Source organism: Phyllobates terribilis, unplaced genomic scaffold, assembly GCF_046119375.1.
Source record: "Phyllobates terribilis strain yellow unplaced genomic scaffold, ASM4611937v1 Scaffold_5__5_contigs__length_657084704, whole genome shotgun sequence".
In the NCBI taxonomy this organism is placed as follows: Eukaryota; Metazoa; Chordata; class Amphibia; order Anura; family Dendrobatidae; genus Phyllobates; species Phyllobates terribilis.
Genome location: NW_027362765.1, coordinates 534,568,164 through 534,588,887, shown reverse-complemented (window position 1 = coordinate 534,588,887; position 20,724 = coordinate 534,568,164). Strand labels below are relative to the sequence as shown.

Sequence of the window (20,724 nt, the reverse complement as noted above, 5' to 3'; positions counted from 1 at the left end):
CTCATGATTCTCATTTGGTCTGACATGCACTGTGAGCTGTGAGGTCTTATATAGACAGGTGTGTGCCTTTCCAAATCCAGTCTTATCAGTTTAATTAAAAACAGCTGGACTCCAATGAAGGAGCAGAACCATCTCAAGGAGGATCACAAGGAAATGGACAGCATGTGACTTAAATATGAGTGTCTGAGCAAAGGGTCTAAATACTTATGACCATGTGATATTTCAGTTTTTCTTTTTTAATAAATTTGCAAAAATTTCTACATTTCTGTTTTTTTCAGTCAAGATGGGGTGCAGAGTGTACTTTAATTTAAAAAAAATAAACTTTTTAGAATTTACCAAATGGCTGCAATGAAACAAAGAGTGAAAAATTTAAAGGGGTCTGAATACTTTCCGTACCCACTGTATACTATATATTATATATCCCATTAAATTGGCCGTGGCAGTAGTCTGTGGCCGCAGGAAGGGAGAGGGGGTGCTGCCTCTTACCTACGTTTGCAGCTCTTCTTTTGATTAGCTAGGCCGGCTAATCAAAATAAGTGCTGTAGAAACTGGCAGGTAAAAGACAGTAACTCCTCTCCCTTCCAGCATCACAGACCACCGCCAAGGCCGATGTAATAGGACAAACAAGTTGATTCATACCAACTCTCTCTATATATGTAGCTTGCTGTCTGGCAGATAGCTGCTTCCCATGCAGAATTCTGCAGACATGTGGCTTTCTAGGATCAAGCATATCTGTAACACCGTTCAGCTTTCACCCATGACAGATTTTGGTTGAGAACTTATTACAGTGAGTGATGGCTAATTTCGGACATCTACATTTAATGAAAATAGGGTTCTGTATGATACCACTATAATTGTATCCAAGACATTATGGTAATCTACAAAGCATACATCTATCTGTTGGTCCATCTAAATTTCTTTGTCTGTAGACCTGCTGAGGGGTGCCTATAGTGGTTTGTTTCCTAAACTAAATAAATCCACCATTAATAGTTCATTTTTGGGCAGGACCATGATCTAAGCAGTTTCACTCAGCTCTTCATCTGTCACTCTTGAACAGAGGATCCTAATAGTCTCTGGAGGACAATATGAGCGTGCACCCTCTGCAAATCTTCAGATACTTATTTAAAAAGGTTGCTACACAGAATGCTGCGACATTCCCTAGGTTTTTGAGAGGATGCTATTATTTACGTCACTGTATGATCTACTATTTGAGCATTTATGTCACATCCTAAGGCAATGGCATTAATAGAAATTACTGCACAGGGCACAACTCAACTCTACATGGTCCTGAGTCCATTAATTGTATAAAAACTTTATAAAAGCTTAAACTTCTAAGAGGTCAAAACTGTTTAACATATTACTGTTATCGTTTTAGCATCAGGAGAAGGGGAACAGGAGGTCTCCAGGCTAAATTTAGGGAAGAAGATCAGTGTTCCCAGGGATATCATGCTGGAGGAGCTATCTTTATTAAGCAATAAAGGCTCCAAGATGTTTAAACTGCGTCAAAAGAGAGTGGAAAAATTCATCTATGAGAACAATCCTGACGTGTTCTCTGACAACTCATTGGTAAGTTGATGAAGTGATATGTTATAGTTACTATAAACAGACAGGCTTGTTATCATCTCACGGTGTTAACGTAGTCCCAGATTTGATCATTTCCATTTGGACATAAGGAATACATTAAAAAGATGCTGCAAAATGCACTGGTAAAGTTGTAGATCCAGCAAATATACATGGAATATCAGTGATAACGGGGTTTGGAATTGTTAACTGTATTATTTCCAAAGCACAAATGCACTAAATTGAAAGGGAAACCACCTTCACACAACTTTACTGAATTCAAAAGTTTACATTTATATAAAATGTTGAATATATTTGAAAATTCTTTGCTTTACTTTTCTTAAACAGCTTCATAATTATATTACCATTTATTCTGCACAAAATTCAAAGTTGTAATGGTTTCCTTAAACCAAGGAGCAGTGCATTATGGAAGTTCAGATGATAATTGAGGTGCTCATACTCTTCAGATATAAGATGGATAAACCTGGCAGAGTAATCAGGACTCACCAGCTATCTAATGTCTACCTTGTTACCAGAAACATAGTTTTCTGGCTTCTGATTGGGAGTAGCTGGGCATCAGCATAGTCCTGTGCAGAACCTGATGGTTTGGTGATGGAGATAATGGTATAGTACTGCCGTAAGGAGTAGACTGGTGGTGCAAAAAAAAGAGGGATGAAAGTGGCTTTGACAACATGGGCAAAGAGAAAGAACTGCTAGCTGTGATGTTCTTGTAGCCAGGAAAAATGAAATAGCAAAGACAGAGGAGAAATGTGTTTGCACAGTTGTGCCTGGAACCACTCTTAGGTGGCAACTTAGAAGTCACTAGATGGGCAGGTTGCAAATTTGCAGCTGTGAGAAAGTTTGAGGTCGATGAAAGGTAAGGGCACAGCATCCACATAACCCACAGAGATGCTACTCTTCTTCACGTTCTATCTTGCTGTAATTAGTTTGCTGACATGGCACCTTAAAGGGACATGTTATTGATTGTACAAAGAGTAGTGATGAACGAGTGTATTTGTTACTATTCGCTATTCGCACGGATAATACTGTATTCAGGTTACTCGTTATTCTGCGAGTATTTGTGTACTCGCCTCGCTATATTCGGATGTACCGCCCTGTAGTTTTGGCGCCTCCTTTGCAGCCACTAAACATGCTGGGCTTTTTAACCAATAACAGTAATGCCGCAGACATCTTGGTTCTGGCATTACTGTGATTGGCTGGCCGTCCAGTGAAATAGGGTCTATTTAAACCCTGCCGCCGCCATTTTGTGCACATTGCGTCCGGAGACTGCATTCTATAAGCATAGGGAGAGATCGCTGAGCTGCTAGGGAGAGTGTTTAGGCCTCTTGATAAAACAAAAGCCCATTTAAGGGCTGCCCGCAGTGTATACTAGTTCAGTGTTTAAAGGAGCCGCTCACTAGCTCCTTTAATTTCTAGAGGAGGGCACTTCAAAATGTATGTTACAGGGCCACACGAGGGCTCTCACAAAACTCAGCTTTCCTGCCTACTGCAGGGCCTCTGAACATTTGAATTTAGGGCTGCAGTATCACATGGTGGTGGAGGAGAAGGAGGAGGAGGAGGAGGAGGAGGGTCAAGCCAAACGAAACAATGGGCATATTGTAAACTGATATGGAATATGTATTCCACTATCTGAGTGTCACTGATGGAGGGACCGCCCAAATGTCTAAGTAACAGCTGTCCCTCCAAAACGCATGTTACAGAGCCACATGAGGCTTCTCAGGTCAAAGATCAACATACCTACTGGTACGTTCTAGCTGTGCTTGTAAAGTGCTGGGGAATAGCAAACTGAAAATGATGTATGATAGAGGAACCTACAAAATGTTTAAGTCAAGGCCCTCCCAATTTTAAAAGGCAAAAAAAAGCCACAACAGTATGTGTGAACAAAGGCTAAAAGGGATATTTTTTTGGTTTCTCTGGTTTATTTTGCCTTATATACAAGTGATTGTGCAGGAAAAAACTGTTTCTTAACCTTTTTGGCCTGTTAAATACAATTTAGGTTAGGTTTGGTAGTTGTTCTTGTGTGTCTGTAAAAGTGGCGTAATACTGCAACAAACTTATTCCCAGAAACCAAATGTGAGTCAGAAATGCATGCAGACATATTCTCCAAGCTCTTCCCATTCTGTTTCATCACTTTCCCATCCATTTCAGCCTTTTCCTCGGGCCCGCAGACACCTTTTGTAGGGTCCAGCAGAAAATTACTCGCATTTCCCATTGACTTACATTGTACTCGTTATTCGGAACGAACGCGCGATTATTACAAAGTACTCGTTACGAGTAGAACGATTACAAATATTACGGTACTCTCTCATTACGAACAAAGAGCTCTTAGTTCATAGGCTGTTGACCCTGAAAGCATTTCTACAAAGTAAGACTTTTTTAAACAGACTGTCACTATATCCAGGAAAGAAATTCCAGAACAACCTGCTCCATGATGCCTATTCAGGAGACACTGCTTTCCAAATATTTTTGTGGTTACTTTGTTGTATTAAAGGGAATCTGCGACCTGGATTTTAAAACCAAAACTATTTATATGTGCAGGTAGCTCTTTCAAAGACAAGTCCAGGAATACCTTTTACAGTTCATTCCTTCATTACTGAGAAATCAGCATTTCAAATTATATGCAAACTAGGCTGAAGGACTATGGTAGATCTCAAGCCTCTGTCACTCCAGCTCTATTGCTGCATACTATTACCAAAAATACAGACGGATTGCAATCCTAAACCATCATCTCATATGGTATATAATGCCATTAATGGCATAGTCCAAGCAAAAAAGGAATAAACTATAAACTTAACTACTGCTCAGACAAATACGATCAAATCATTTACTGAAAATTCTAAAATTTTATTAATTAATCAAGACACCAAAGACAAAAAGATAAAAATATACACAGAAATATAGAAACAAAACAATTAAAATAATAAGCAACACGGTGTATGCAGCATGGAAATTGGATGTATAAGGCAACTAACCATAATGAATGCACGCTATTATTATTATTATTATTATCATTATTATTAATTTATATAACGCCATTGATTCCATGGTGCTGTACATAAGGAGGGGTTACATACCAAATACAGATATCACTTACAGTAAACAAACTAACAATGATAGAATGGTACAGAGGGAAGAGGACCCTACCCTTGCGGGCTTACATTCTACAGGAACGGGGCGGAGACAGTAGGTTGAGGGGTTGCAGTAGCTCCGGTGTTGTTGGTTGAGGTGGCAGCAAGCAAGGTCATGGCAGGCTGTAAGCTTGTTTGAAGAGATGGGTTTTCAGGTTCCGTCTGAAGGATCCAGGTGTGGTGGATAATCGGATGTGTTGAGGCACAGAATTCCATAGGACGGGGGATATTCGGGAGAAATCTTGGAGGCGATTGCATGAGGAACGAATAAGTGTGGAGAAGAGAAGGAGGTCTTGGGAGGAACAGAGGTTACGTGAGGGAATATATCAGGAGATTAGTTCAGAGATGTACGGAGGAGAGAGGTTATGGATGGCTTTGTAGGTCAGTGTTAGTAGTTTGAATTGGATACACTGGGGGAATGGGAGCCTATGAAGGGATTTGCAAAGGGGAGTAGCAGAGGAGTATCGAGGCGAGAGATGAACGAGTCGTGCAGCAGAGTTGAGGATGGACTGGAGGGGTGCGAGAGTGTTAGCATGTAGGCCACAGAGGAGGATGTTGCAATAGTCGAGGCGGGATATGATGAGGGCATGCACAAGCAGTTTAGTTGATTGAGGGTTGAGGAAAGAACGGATTCTGGAAATATTTTTGAGCTGGAGGCGACAGGAGGTGGCGAGAGCTTGGATGTGGGGTTTGAAGGACAGGGCAGAGTCAAGGGTTACTCCGAGGCAGTGGATTGTCGGTACAGGGGAAAGAGTAATGTCATTTATTGTGATAGAAAGATCAGGTGGGAAAGATATGCGAGATGGGGGAAAGTTCAGTTTTGTCCACATTGAGCTTGAGGTAGCGGGAGGAGAAGAAGGAGGATATGGCTGCTAGACATACTGGGATTCTGGACAGCAGAGAGGTGACATCTGGGCCAGAGCTAAAAAAGCTAAAAAAGCAGCAATGCACATGGAAGTCAAAATCTGAAAATCACATAAAGCAGAATACACCAAATCAAAAAATACACTATGTGTCTCAAACCCATTAAGGGAAGCATGTTGTCATAGGTGAGTATCAATATAAAGTGCAAGTGCACGTAAAAAGCTACCACTAAAGTGAGTTAGTGCTATAGAAATAACCAGTTAAAAAAAATAGAAAATCCATAAAAAAGGGGTGTATTGCCACTGGTATATTTAGAGCAATAAAGATGGGTGAACGGCCAAATGTAAAGTAGCATGGCGCTAATGAGAATTGTTATTTCAACAGGATCCCTTTCCTACATGAAAGAACACTCTGTCACAAATAGGTATATCAAGACATGTAAAGTGCTGTGCACATGAAGGAACAGGCCTAGAGTGGCATAGTGCAGAGATGACTAATAGTTCATGAGGCTCTGCATCAAATAGTATATAACATACCTGAATTCATGCCGCGGGCACCGTGCGCAAAAATATTCCACACTCCAATTGCTGCCTACTGTAGCCTCCTTCTACTTGACTGATGGCTCCTTTGCCTGAAGTCATGCAGCATAGGGACTGTCAGTCAAACAGGAGAAGGCAGTGTTGGGCGGGTAATAGAGTCGGCGTGTCAGAGACTTCAGATCTACAGCCTCATTTACATATCATTTTCAATTCAAACACTCATTTCTCAGTGACAGAGGACTGGATTGGCTATCTAAAGATATTGTTGGACTTATCTTTATTTTTGACCTCTTCAAACCACATTTTAAAATAATTCCTAGACCCATGTGTTACAACAATGCCAGCGCCCCTGCACGGTTAACCTTCCCCCACCATACACACCACCCCTGCTGAGCTGTGTCCTCTCTGTCTCCTGTTCTCTGTACATGCCACATAGGCTTCCCGGAGGCACGCCTAATGCACGCTCCCCTGTTCTTAAAGGGCCACCACGTGAACCTTGAAAGATGCCCCCATCCAATAGCTAGAAGGCATCGTGTATAAAAGGCATCCTCCCCAGTAGGGAGATGCCTAAGTAACCCCTGTAGTTTACCTACATTGTGTATGTGCAACTGTATGTTGCAAGGTCCCTTCTCTTATCTAGTTAAGTTAGTTAATTATCCTGATCCTGTCCCTGTATTCCCATATAGTGTGTACGTTACCCTGAAGCCGCTCCGGCAGTACCTGAACTCTATAGCCCCACCGGCGGTCCTTGAAGCCAGAAGCTGCATCAGCGATATCCGAACCCCGTAGCCGCACCTGTCTGAACAGGTTCTGAATCCAGTTTTGTCTGTGACTCCGAGTCCAGTCCATATCAGCAAATCTGCCCCTTTGGGATCAGCAGCTGCTGTATCGGGGAATGCCTAGCGGTAGTACCTGGTGGCTGCCTGCAGCTCAAACCTGACTCCACCATCAGGAGCTCCAGTGAAGACGAAGTAGCCGCTTAGCTACGCACCTCCTTGGTAAACCCGGCCATGTAACACAGTAGGTCCAAGAACCACGTGCGCCACCTGCAAGCATGACAGTTTGCTCAAGCCATTGACCCCGCTGATCCTGACAACCCTCAGGCATCGGAGCCGTTAATCTGTCAGCGAGATCAGGAAAAAAAAATTTTGTCCTATCTGCGAACTGTGCATACCCGGTTGGATGCCCTGACCACGGATGCTTCATTTGCTCCAGCCAAAGTTTCAGCAGCTGCGGCTGAGTCTACTCTGCCTGCAACCTATGCTCCTGGAGTTAATCTTTGTTTATTGGCTCCACCACGATTTAACGGAGACCCTAAGCAGCGCCATGGATTACAGAACCACTGCACCTTTCACTATAAACTAATTGCCAATTAGTTTCCCTCTGATCGGGCTAAAGTGGGATTCTTGATGTCCCATCTTGCAGGAGAGGCCCCAGCGTGGCTCAACCCCTTGTGGGAGAGAAAGGACCCTGTGACCTTGGATCTGCATGCCTTCCTGGTGGCCTTCGATAAGCCTGGCCATGTATCTTCTACTACATCTTCCCTTCTCAGACTGCTTCAGGGAGATCTTTCCATAAGCCAATATGCCGTCCAGTACCACATCCTGCCTTTCAAACTAGGTTGGAATGATGAAGCGTTGGTAGCCGCCTTCTGGGAAAAATTATCCAGAAGGATCAAGGACGAATTGGCTAGTCATGACATCCCTATCACTCTAGATGAATTGATTTGAGGAACAAACTCCAGTTTGTGTCCGATTCTTGCAAGGTTGTAGCTGGTCTTGTGGGGCTGAGTGAGACTCAACAACTCAAGGATCCTGTTTCCACACCCGCTTCAGTCTGCGCCGGAGATGTCTTGATGATGAAAAACATCCTAACCAAGAAGAACCTTTCTTCCAGTGGCCTGGAGAGAACAGGGCCCCGAAGAGAAGTCATGGGAATCAAAGGAGAAGAATCATGTTCAACTTCTTTGACAGGGAGTCGTCACGGGCTTGAAGAAAAGGGGGCATAAAGGGGGGCTACTGTTACTCCAATGCTGGCTCCCCTGCATGGTTCCCCTTCCATGCAAGGATGCCAACATACTAACAGCCCCGGCCATGTGATGTCCTCTCTGTCTCCTGTCTCCTGCTTGCTGTGCACAGGCGCTTAGTGCACGCTCCCATTCTTAAAGGGGCAGCACGATCACCTTGAAAGATGCCCCAGCCAATAAAAGGCATCTTTCCCAGTAGAGAGGTGCCTGATCAATCAGTGTAGTTTCCCTAGATTGTGGGAGTGCAACTGTATGTTGCCAGGTCCCTCGTCCTATCTAGTTAAGATAGTTTGCTATCCTGATCCTGTCCCTGTATTCCTGCATAGTGTGTACATTATCCTGGAGCCACACCGGCGGTTCCTGAACCTTGAAGCTGCTCTGGTGGTACCTGAACTCTGTAGCCCCACCGGCAGTCCTTGAACCCAGAAGCCGCACTGGCGATATCCGAACCCTGTAGCCACACCTGTCAGAACAGGTTCCGAATCCAGCTTTGTCCATGACTCCAAGTACAGTCAGTGTCAGTGTACCTGCACCTTTGGGGTCAGCAGCTGCAGTACCGGGGACTGCCTAGGAGTGTTACCCGATGGCTATCTGTAGCTCATACCTGACTCCACCATCAGGAACTCCAGTGAAAACCAGGTAGCCGCTTAACTACACCCCTCCTAGGTAAGTCCAGCCCCATGGCACAGTGGGTCCACGAGCCATGTACGCCACCTATGAGCGTGACACCATGTCTGAGGAAAAAGCCATGGTTGGCAATAATTGATGAGACTGAGATGCGGCAATAGTGACAGTACTCACAAATCATATTAGGCAATGGCATTTTGTTTTGAAAGGTATTGACTTATGTGTATTGCGTAGAGACTAAGTTTTGGTTCATGACCACAAGGTCCTACTTGAAAGTTGTCTAACTTTACTGGCATCTGTTGCTGAGAGACAGTAACATTTAGAAGAGGCTCTGCAATGCTTTAGGAGACAGTTCAACAGCATGGTGGAAATAGAAACACATACGGCCTCCTCAATCATCCCAAGCTTAAAAAAATTAAACAGTTTACAACAGTATAGATCTATTTAAAATGGAGTGGACAGCTCCACCTGACTTATTAAATACTTGTATTGAAATACCAATTCTATAGCTTCCTTTCTTAGAATGTGTGCCATTCCTCTGGTATTCCTCTTATACATTTTTTTTTCTTAAATTACAACTAGGTGTTACTAGTGGAGAGGTGTTCCTACACACTTTGACACTATCCAATCTGTAAAGAGAGTGACACACCCCTTTGACAAAGAGAATGGTAACGTTCAGTGTTAATATTTACAAATATTCGAGAGGAATAAGAGAGGAACAACACAATACAGAGTTCTAAGAAGAATTGAACCAGAATTGTTATTTCGTAAGCATTTACTTAACATATAATAATTTTATTTCTATAGCGCCAACATATTCCACAGCACTTTACAATTAAGCTGGGACATGTACAGACAATAAAAACAATACAAAGTAACACAGTTCAACAGTTACAGGAGGAGTGAGGGCCCTGCTTGCAAGCTTACAATCTATAAGGCGATAGGAGGGACACAATAGGTAGAACATGCTGTTATGTATGGTCCAGCCATCATCATAATAAATAAGGGTTTTCCTATAAAGCTGCGTGATTCGGTCATCAGCCAGTATCTGTCTAAGTGCAGTTACCGTGGGCTATTGGGTGCATGGAGTATGTGGAGACAGATGAATAAGAGGGACCAGATTCTGAGGAAAATATAGAAAGAGGGAACAGGGAACAGCTAGATTAGTGAGCTGAAGTGATAGCCCTGTCTAAAGAGATGTGTTTTTAACGCACACCTAAAATCATGGAGACTACATATTAGTCGGATCATTTGGGGTAGTTCATTCCAGAACACTGGTGCAGCACGAGAGAAATCTTGGAGATGAAGGTGCGAGGTTCGGATTATGGGGAATGTTACTCTTAGATCAGTTGCAGAACAGAGGGCATGAGTAGTGCTGGCAGATGTTATAGATTAAATTGCACTATTTTTCGTGAAATATAACATGTTTTCAGAAAAACAACAATTTCTGAGATCTGAAAAAAGCTAAAATATTTGTTAAATGTAGGGAACAATTATGTTTGACTGCTCAATTTAATATGTGGAACTGATGCACCGTCCCTTATCAGTCTCAACTCAGTCTCAGCTTTACACCGGTTTTACACATCCATGTATGACAGTCGATGTATGTGTGACGCCCAGCTGTGCTTGGTATCACAAATCCTAGAAGGGTGTATCGATGGATTCCTCCACAAGAGGCCCCCATAACCATTCACACATCTCCACCTTCCACCTCAGACCAACAGAGGGAGCCCGTTAGGGAGATATAAAAGGGAAGGTGGAGCCAGGCAGCAGTTAGTCTAAGTGAGAGTCTAAGTCAGAGTCTAGTTCAGTCTGGTTTAGCAGTGAGTCCAGTGCAGTCTGAGAAGAGTTACCTCAGAGGACAAAAGCCTGTTCCAGCTCCTGCAATTGCTATCCTGCAGTGGAGCTTCCAGATCAAGACTCGGTGTAGCTCAGGGAAGTGAGCTTCAGGTGTGCTGGCGCCATAAGATCGGTGAAGCACGGCAAGCTGCCGTTAGTGTGAATAGCCTACTGAGGGCTCGAGTAGGCCTAAGGCGAGTAGAGAGAGTTAGTTCATAGGGGGCAGAGGAGCTTAACTAGCTCACCCCAAAGAAGCAGTTACCGGACACCGGGTCCGAAGCCTACCGGGATCTCCATGACCCAGTAAGATAAACCGGAATCCCTGGAGAACTACAAGTCCCAGGATCGCTAAAGTGCTGATACGTACCAGAGCCAGGAGACACATAGGCCCTGTAAGTTGGGAGCGTGCACTCCAAGAGAAGGCCCTACCACAAGGTCAGTCAGCGCAGGACAGAGACAAAGTTAGGCCTAGCTCCAGGCAGGTCAGAAACTTACTACGCAGAGGCAAGAAACAGGAGGCCCAAAAACCGCTTATTGGGGAGGATCCGGACATACACCCTTCACCCTACAGTGCTCTGGGGAGTGCCTGAATTTCCATCAGTAAAAGGTACTGAAGTGACTATCTTGTCTGTCCCTGTTCTTGCTCTGACCCGGCGGGGTCTCTTCGTCCTGCTTTCCCCATTCATACACTGCCCTGAGGCCTAGCTCCACCTGTGGGGAGCTATACCATCCAGCTGCCTTATCACCGGCCTCAGTGGACTGCGCAGCGCTGGTGATCATCACCAGAAGCCACAGGTGGCGTCACAAACTCTTTTATAAACTTAACAAATCACTAAACCCTTTTTAAAGGAGAGGCCCAGGGTACGGGCCCGGGAGCTGACCACCGCTACATCCCTAAAGGCCTGGCTAAAGGCCCGGGTACCGAGTCATCCCCCATCCCCTGGGTTAGTCATATGTACCGCGATTTATGGACTGGCAGTGGGTCTCTGTCTTGACTCGAACTCAGCAACCTCATAGTTAAGGTGAGAAAACCTACGGCTGGTCTGTAAATTGCAGTTTATACTCGGACTATGATACACAGATACCTGAAACCGGCATCAGGCCTTACGCACATGGCCATAATCATACATTGGATCTGCTTTGTACAAAGCCATAACAGGGCATCATAGAAGTGCATAGAAAGACTGGACATCTGTATAAGTCTGATTTCATATGGAGCATACAGAGTTTTTTCCCTGTGAACCCTACAGGAAAAAAATGTGGCATTCTCTACCAGATGTCATTTATAGAGGAATTGCTTCTACCGGAGAATATTCCGCTTATACAGCATCCGCTGGAGCATGATATAATGGCACACAGCGTTCCTACTCCGCTCTGCCATATGCATGTGGTCAATAATCGTCATTAAAACATTCTGGCTTTGTTGCCCAATGGCACTAACATCTTAATACTGGCATTAAAATGCCACCAGTAAGAATTATTTGAAATACTGGCAACTATTCTATTTCACTTTCTTTCTTTTTTTTTCACACTAATATCACATTATATTAATATTCAGAATATTAAAGAATAAAGAACGCTCAGTGTAAGCAGAATGTTCACAGCATTGCCGTTGCTACGTGCAGGTTATATGTCCAGTGAACCTTTTCCTTATCTCGAGGGTAAGGTCTGTTCTGCTGTTTAAGCCTCCAAGCACATGGGGTTATATAATCCCAGTGAGTCTCCTGGTTTTTACTTCTTACATTTTTGTCTATATTTAGCTTTTGGAACAGCTGTTGTAAGGAGCTGGTTTACAGATTTTCTCTGCAGAGCATGCACTTACACTGTCTGTGACAAAATACTAGTTTATGGGTCACTTACACATAAAGCAATAATCTAACCACATTGAAATGCATTTTGTAAACCCCATTAATGTACAAAATACAGCATAGATAGATACAAGCAAGGAAACAGTAAGGAAAAGTATGAAAGAGCACAGGAAAAGTGCTATCTTACATATCTATACATTAGTTGTCCAATACATAAAAAAAATTTGTTAATGGGGCCTAAAGAGGATTTCTCAGTTTTTGCTTATGTTTTATTCTTGCTCCCCTGAGTATTCTTCTTTTAATGTCATACGGTTTCTGAGATATGGGTCTTTTTATATAGTGCTAATTTTTATGGATTTTACCAAGGGGGCGTCACTCGCAAGATTCTTTGGGGTGTGACTTTAGGCAGCTCTACATTATTAATGAAATGCCCGCTTTGCCATTTACTGACTGAGTTGTGTCACCCCTTCGGCCAGTGATTGGCAGAGCTGGCATTAACTGACATTTCAAGTATTTCGAGATGAAACCAGCAAACTAAGATCAGCAGGGACTGGGTAAGCATCAATGGGTGGGGGCTGCAGGGGATCGGTCAGGGCAAGTATCAATTATTTTCTTTTTGATATGAGACTGAGCTCTTTTTAAAATATTTGTATCTTGAGGATAATACCTTTAACCCCTTCGCGCCGAGGCCCTTTTCCATTTTTGCGCTTTCGTTTTTTGCTCCTCTTCTTCCCAAAGCCATAAATTTTTTATTTTTCCTTCAATATGGCCGTGTAAGGGCTTGTTTTTTGCGAGATGAGTTGTACTTTTGAACGACACCATTGGTTTTACCATATTGTCTACTGGAAAACGGGGAAAAAATCCAAGCGTGGTGAAATTGCAAAAACAGCGCAATTTCACAATTGTTTTTTTGTTTTGTTTTTTTACCACGTTCACTATATGGTAAAACTGACCTGCCATTATTATTCTCCAGGTCATTATGAGTTTGTAGATACCAAACATGTATAGGTTCTTTTTTATTTAAGTGGTGAAAAAAAAAATCAAAAGTTTGTTTTAAAAAAAAAAAGTCACTATTTTCTGAGATCCGTAGTGTCTACATTTTTGAGGATCTGGGGCTGGGTGAGGGCTTATTTTTTGCACGGCAAGCATTTTTATTAATTCCATTTTGGGGTAGATGCGATGTTTAGATCACCCGTTATTGCATTTTATTGCAATGTTGCGGCAACCAAACAAACTTAATTCTGGCGTTTTGATATTTTTTTTTTTTGTTACGCCGTTTACCGATCGGATTAATTCTTTCTATATATTGATAGATCTGGCGATTCTGAAAGCTGTGATACCAAATATGTGTATATTTGATTTTTTGTTTATTGTATTATATTGAATGGGGAAAAAAGGGGGTGATTTAAACTTTTATTTTGCAAAAAAAAATTTTGATTTTTAAAAACATTTTTTTTTACTTTACACTGGTTTCGATAGTCTCCATGGGAGACTAGAAGCTGCGATCATCAGATACAGAAATGCTCACTTGCTATGAGGCTGACCACAAAGACAACCGCAGGGGTCTCCTGCAGACCCGATGGGTGGGACTAGTGATGTCCTTCTGCCACGGATATGTTAAATGCCACTGTCAGAGATTGACAGCGGCATTTAACATGTTAATTGCCATGGGTGGATCGCGATTCCACCTGCGGCTGTTAGAGGCATATGACAGCCAGCTGTCATGTCCCTGGAAAGGTGCGGGCTCATCGCCGGAGCCCACGCCAAAGGGAGAGACACACAATGCGCTGTACATGTACGGCACATGTCATGAAAGGGTTAAATAAACAGAATCTACTCTCACACGACATTACTACCAGTCTACCAGTAACATCTGTACAGCAGGACAACACCGCAGCAGAACGTCACAAAATATGTTGGCAGTGGCACTTTATGAGAAATTAAATTAATTCGATAATACATTAGGTTGCAGTCTTATGGAAAAGTACAAATAATGCCTGGTACGGTAACACCAATGGAGGAAAGGGGGTGACACACTGCTAATAGCTATAACTAAATCTGAGATTAAACTTCGGTGATTACAGAATGAATACATATTGCAGTGACCATTATGTAATGCAGAGCTTAAAGGTCTTCATTTATAAAAGTGAGATAATTGTACTTAGTTTGTTAAAACGTGATATACCGACACTCAATAAGAGCTAATACCTCTATAAGTACTGGGGTGAAAATAGATCTATGACAGATTGGTGTTAAGCATGGTTTAAAGAGTGAACAGTCAATGGTTATTTTTCTGTCTTCTGTAGGACCACTTCCAGAAGTTTATACCATCTGTTGGAGGACAGTTAGGTGTCGGCGGACAAGCAGGTGTTGGAGGAGGTGGCTATGGATTAATACAAGGCAGCGGACAATTTGTGTCTAGTCTGTCTGGAGGACAACATGGGCCTGGAGGTCAACACCCACCTGTTCCTCCACCAAAACCAGGGAGCAAATGTGTTGCAGGAGGTCAGCAAGGCATCGGTGGCAGTGGAGGACAAGGGGGCACTGTGGGCGTTGATGGTGCAGGAGGACAAGGTAATTGTTTCAAAAGTAAATGTACTCTACGGGAAAACATTTGACCTTTTTTTTATTTTGAAAAAAATAAAATCATTTTATAAGTTCAATCTAACCTACTCAGCCTTTTAACTTAATAATAGAACTGAGAAATCCAGTTCTGAAAAAAAGGGAAAGTATAAGGACATCTAAATTATCCTCTCAGCTAACTAATTTCTCAGAATAAATCTGCATGACATTTAGTATAAAAGTTTATCATACATACATACCGTTATGAAAAAGATCAGGCTTTGTGGCATGAAGGCAAGAATCGAGGAGTTTGGTATAACATTTTCCTTTGCCGAACTTATAAATGTAGCTATTACTAAGTAGAAATATAAGAACACATACTGAGAAGAAATAGTCATTTATCAAATAAAGCATTGTCATTTTCATCAGACATATTTCTATCAAGCGGAAGTTTAACAAAATATTTTATGTCACATACTGTATAAAATCAATGAGAATAATTAAAAAGCGCCATAATATTAGTCACCTTGTGTAGATCCTGAATGCCTGTATATAATATAAATGTAATAATATCAAAGTGATCACAACATATATGGCTATTAATAAAAGGATGGTGACCAGTGGTAATAAACAGCCTGATCTTCAGACACTAATCTTCTTCATTGCTGTACTGTCATACACACTATTTGTATAGTTTCTTCTGCTTTATTCTTGGTTTCTCTCCATTTCTCTATGGCTAAGGTATGAGTTGTGACATCCTCTCATTAACTATATTCACTCTAAAATGGGTGCTGCATTCCCTACTTCTGCTTTCATACAGGCTATGACAGTCCCTCCTGATTGGGTATGCCATGTGATTCTCAACTTTTCAACGGGTCATGATTGAGGATACCTTATGGAGAGAACCTGTGGCAATTTATGATGCCTTGCACGTGAAGCAAATCGTAAATTGTTCAAATTTGCTGAGTTTAGCAAGTTTCTAATAATTTGAAATGAATTTGCTTGGCATTGAATTGATATGCTCATCATTAACCAGTATACTTTACAGATTCATTGACTGCATAGAGCATGTTTAGATGATTTGTATTATAGGAGATGCATTCTTCACACCATGTTTTATACAGTCTTATGAAATAGGTCGAGCACCAGTAGAACTTCACTATAAGAGCTAACTGTTATAGAGAAACTGTTAGTTTCCAGTAGCCGAACTTTGAACATATCTTTTCACTGTATAGGCTGATGTATCTAATACAATATAAGAAACGCTTGCATTCACAAAGTTACTTAATTTTATGTGTCAATTATACCTATATATGAATATATCTGTGAAATAGGGTGTCATTAATATTTTTTTACTTACACAAAAATTTCTGGCTGAAAAATTTTATGTCTTGTTTCACTTAATACACAGTTTCAGATGCTCAGTCTAGTCAACCTGGAGGTGAAGGTGTAAAGCAGATCACTGTCATTAAGACTTACCTCTCTCCCTGGGACAAAGCTTTGGGAGTGGACCCGCAGCAAGCAACAAAACTAAGCATTAATCTATTGGATTTTGGTAGCAAGGCCGAACTTTGCGGTTACAAATCGTTCAACAGGTAAGTAGCTAACCATCAACCTTTCTGCTTTTTTCCAGAACAGCTCAAGAGCCATTGGATCTTAGCCATTGAAACTATCAAAGTTAAAGGTGTATTCCCATCTCCAAATCCTATCTCAATATGTAGTAGGTGTAATAATAATATTAGCAAATACCTCCAATTAGAAATGTTGTATAGTTTTTCTGATTCTCTATGTTTCTTTCCTCATGTGCAGGCATTGCAGGTATCGATTGTTACGATCACTTACATAGTGACAGTTAGTTAGCTAGTTTCTAGTGGATGTAATCATGGATACCTAAGGTCCTGCAATGCCTGTATTATTCTGTGATCAATGCAATCACTGGCATAGCGAAAGATGTGTAATTAAACATTAAAACATGAGTCCTCAAAGCACTAAGATCCTGGGTTCAAATCCAACCAGTGTTAACATCTATGTAAAGTTTGTAAGTTCTCCCCATTTATTTGTTAATTTTCTCCAGATACCTGGTTTCCTCCCATCTCCCAAAAATATTTCAAATGGGTTAATAGAATAATACATGAACAAGTGCAGTTTTCATAAGCAGAGCCTGGATATATTCTAGCCATTACTTAGCACTATTATAGACAATCAGCATTTCAAAAACAGTACTAAAAAGTAAATATCCTGGATTTTATTTAAAAAAAAAGCAAAATAAAATCCATAGGGCACTTTGAGTATCTCAGCCAGTGTTTTTTCCGCAATCTTGTAGGCACATTGATCTATTTTATTTGTTCATTTGAACAGAATTTCCAATTATAACACAAAATACCATGAAGAGGGATCTAAAGGAGGCTGAATCTTATGCCAAATCCACTTTCTAATTTATTAAATTTAGTATATTGGAAGGTATGTTTGAGATAGTCTGTAAGTACCTTAATCATCAAAGTAATCAATATTGTGAACCTAAAACTTCTGATAAGTTCCTTTAAATTAAAGACTTTAATAAAAGCATAATTGTACCTTTAAATAAGAGCAGAATTGAGAGTATAATTATACCTTTAAATAAGAGCAGAATGCATCCAATACTTATCTTCTGAAAACCATCATGAATAAAATTATAGGTAAGAAAAAATAATTTACTACGTCTCATCTCACCAATTATGGTTATCACCCTTTGCAGGACAGCAATGCCCTTCGGAGGGTATGAGAAAGCATCAAAACTGATGACGTTTCAAATGCCTGAATTTGATGCTGGCCCCGTGGAACCAGAGCCTGAACCTGCCTTCAACCCTAATGTCATCAACAGACCATCCTTCAACAGGACACCAATCGGATGGTTGGGATCTGGTGATGGTGCCCAGTTCAACATTGAAATAAATGTACCTGCTGATGCTGAAACAGAAGAACTGTAAAGTTTTGGATTTCCAAAATGAAAAAAAAAATCTGTAGCCTGTAGGTATGACAATTTAGAGATATGACCTGTCCCAGTGGCCACCAAACCTCATTAGGAAATGTGCAATGAGAAGTGACTGCTTATCAGCCAATGGCACAGGTCACATCGATGCCACATCCTAATGTGAGCTCTCTTCAAAGCAGCCAGGCTTCCCTATGTATGTTGATGTAAACTATAGCTTTTTGCGATGGTTTTGTTTAATGGAAAATAAGAAAAGTTTAAAGAAGTCAGTAAGAGGGTTTAGAAAATGTAAAAAGACAGAAGGCAATGAACAATGAATGCTTAATGTTATATGCACTGTGGCAGAAAGGACAGCCTGTAAAATGTATCCTATCTATTCACAATCCATTCTCTTGATTTACAATTTTCCATTAGTGTGACTCAATAAACACATACAGTATCTACAGAATTATGGAGTCTTTGCTTTAAGGGTCCTCATGGGGCACAGAAATGGGCCTTGCTGTGTAGGATCAATGGCATGTCCCTGCATTATATACTGGATATTGTAACATACCTGGCGGCGTCCTTGCATGGTGGTCCATCTCCCACTGTGCAAGAGCGCGCACTTGATCTCCAGTCCAGAATGTCTCTCTGGCTTCCCTCCTTGCTGTCTGTTTGTCTGTTTTGGCTGCATAGGGCGACGCCCGCTGAACTTCCTGTTTCTTGTACCTTCTGCGGACACGCCCCTGTTGCACCTTCAGCCTATTGCTGTCCATCTTTGGGTATTTATACCACCTTCTTCCTCAAGATGGCGCCTGAGCATTGTGTCCTGTCAGTCGGCTTTTTGTCTCTGACATGCCAGGTCCTATCCTGTTTTCCTGCCTGTTTTCCAGTTCTGTGTCTGAACTGTGGTCTGTTCTTGTGAACACGCTTCTTGCCTGTTCTTTCGCCTTCTAGGGGCCGTATTCCTAGATCTGCCTGTCTGTGCCTTGCGGTATCTGTTCCCGTCTGAACAGAGTCCTGTTTGTGTCCCTGCCTTGCGGTATCTGTTCCTGTCTGAACTGAGTCCTGTCTATGTCTCCTGCCTTGCGGTATCAGTTCCCGTGTCTGAACTGAGTCCTGTCTGTGTACTCTTGCCTGCTGCCTTTCCTGGAGGCTGTATTTCCAGGCCTGTCTGAACACGCTCCTAGCCTGTTCCTCCCGCCTTCTAGGGGCCGATTACCTAGATCCGTTCCTGTATCTTGTCTGTCCTGTCTGAACACGCTCCTTGCCTGTTCGTCCCGCCTCTCTGGGGGCCGTATTCCCAGACCCGCTCCTGTATCCCGCTGCAGTGTCGGTCTCTTCCGTACACTCAGTTCCAGTCTGAACTCTCTCCTATCCTTTACCTGTTTTGCCTCTATGTCCGTTCCTTTCCTTTTTCTGCAGAGTCTGAACTCGTACCTAACTCCTGCTTGTTGTCTCTGTACTCCCGTTTGTGAGTTTGTGGTCCCCTCGCTACTTCGCTGCAAGTACCCTGTGGGTATCTGGCTCTGCCTTTCCCTTCCTGTCTGTTCCGTGTGAACAGAGCCCTGTCCGTCCTGCTCTGACTCCTTGCTCACTGCTCCGGCAGCCTTGCTCCGCTCTTACCCTTTTGCTCACTGCTCCGGCAGTCCTGTCCTGCCCTGCTTCTGCCCGCTGCTCCGGCAGTCCTGTCCTGCCCTGCTTCTGCCCGCTGCTCCGGCAGTCCTGTCCTGCCCTGCTTCTGCCCGCTGCTCCGGCAGTCCTGTCCTGCCCTGCTTCTGCCCGCTGCTCCGGCAGTCCTGTCCTGCCCTGCTTCTGCCCGCTGCTCCGGCAGTCCTGTCCTGCCCTGCTTCTGCCCGCTGCTCCGGCAGTCCTGTCCTGCCCTGCTTCTGCCCGCTGCTCCGGCAGTCCTGTCCTGCCCTGCTTCTGCCCGCTGCTCCGGCAGTCCTGTCCTGCCCTGCTTCTGCCCGCTGCTCCGGCAGTCCTGTCCTGCCCTGCTTCTGCCCGCTGCTCCGGCAGTCCTGTCCTGCCCTGCTTGTGCTCGCTGCTCCTGCAGCCCCGTCCTGCTCTGTTCTTGCCCACCGCTTTGGGCGTTCCCTCTCTGCTGTGGTTGTCTACCGCATCTGCGGTTCTGTGACCCAGTCTGTACTGGGTCTTAACCTTTCTGTGCTCCAGCCCGTCCTTTCGGCCAGTACCTCCCTGCCTGCATACTCGCCTGTATCCACCCCTCTGCATACCTGCCGTGTTTGCTTACATCCACCAGTCTGTGCCAGCCTAACCTGCCTGTTCCAGTAATTCCAGTGTGGGTCAACCCCCGTGTCCGGAGTTTGACCTGGAGTAGCACCTGGTCCCTCTGCCCGGTTTCTCCCTGGTGCACTGGCGTCGTATGCCGTCGTGCCACCTTGGTCGGATCGGCCAGATACTTAGTCACGCCCCTCCAGGCACTCTCCGGTCCATGGTCCAGTGGAACCACAACACCCGCACACGCCAGTCAGTCCGGGCGTGTGCATAACAGATATGGTGTATCGTCACAAAGAAAATGAGCACTTAGTGAAAATTAAGCTTTTCTCATGCAACGGAAACACTAGCCTTCAGTCTAATACCTTGCAAAAAGAATATGGAAATGTAACTGGTTGCACTGTGCAGAAGCAATTAGGTCATTATGGCTTGTGTACATGGTTATACCAGTTACTTAGACATCACTAACATTCTTCCCATTATAATAAGTGATGGCATATTGCAAACGTACAGTATATTATTACTTTCTAATTTATGGGGATCCTATTGACAGGACACCAATTAT

General features: G+C 43.0%; 1 protein-coding gene across 1 annotated transcript in view; it reads left to right on the top strand.

The window, feature by feature from the left end:
* Positions 1 to 18,382, top strand: part of MYOZ1 (myozenin 1) — a 52,285-nt gene extending 33,903 nt beyond the window's left edge. The window contains exons 3-6 of the mRNA XM_073685787.1: positions 1,376 to 1,566; positions 14,719 to 14,986; positions 16,386 to 16,569; positions 17,709 to 18,382. Coding sequence (XP_073541888.1) covers positions 1,376 to 1,566; positions 14,719 to 14,986; positions 16,386 to 16,569; positions 17,709 to 17,940 — 875 coding nt within the window. The 3' untranslated portion in view covers positions 17,941 to 18,382. The remainder of the gene's footprint in view (positions 1 to 1,375; positions 1,567 to 14,718; positions 14,987 to 16,385; positions 16,570 to 17,708) is intronic.
* The last annotated feature ends 2,342 nt before the right edge of the window (positions 18,383 to 20,724 follow it).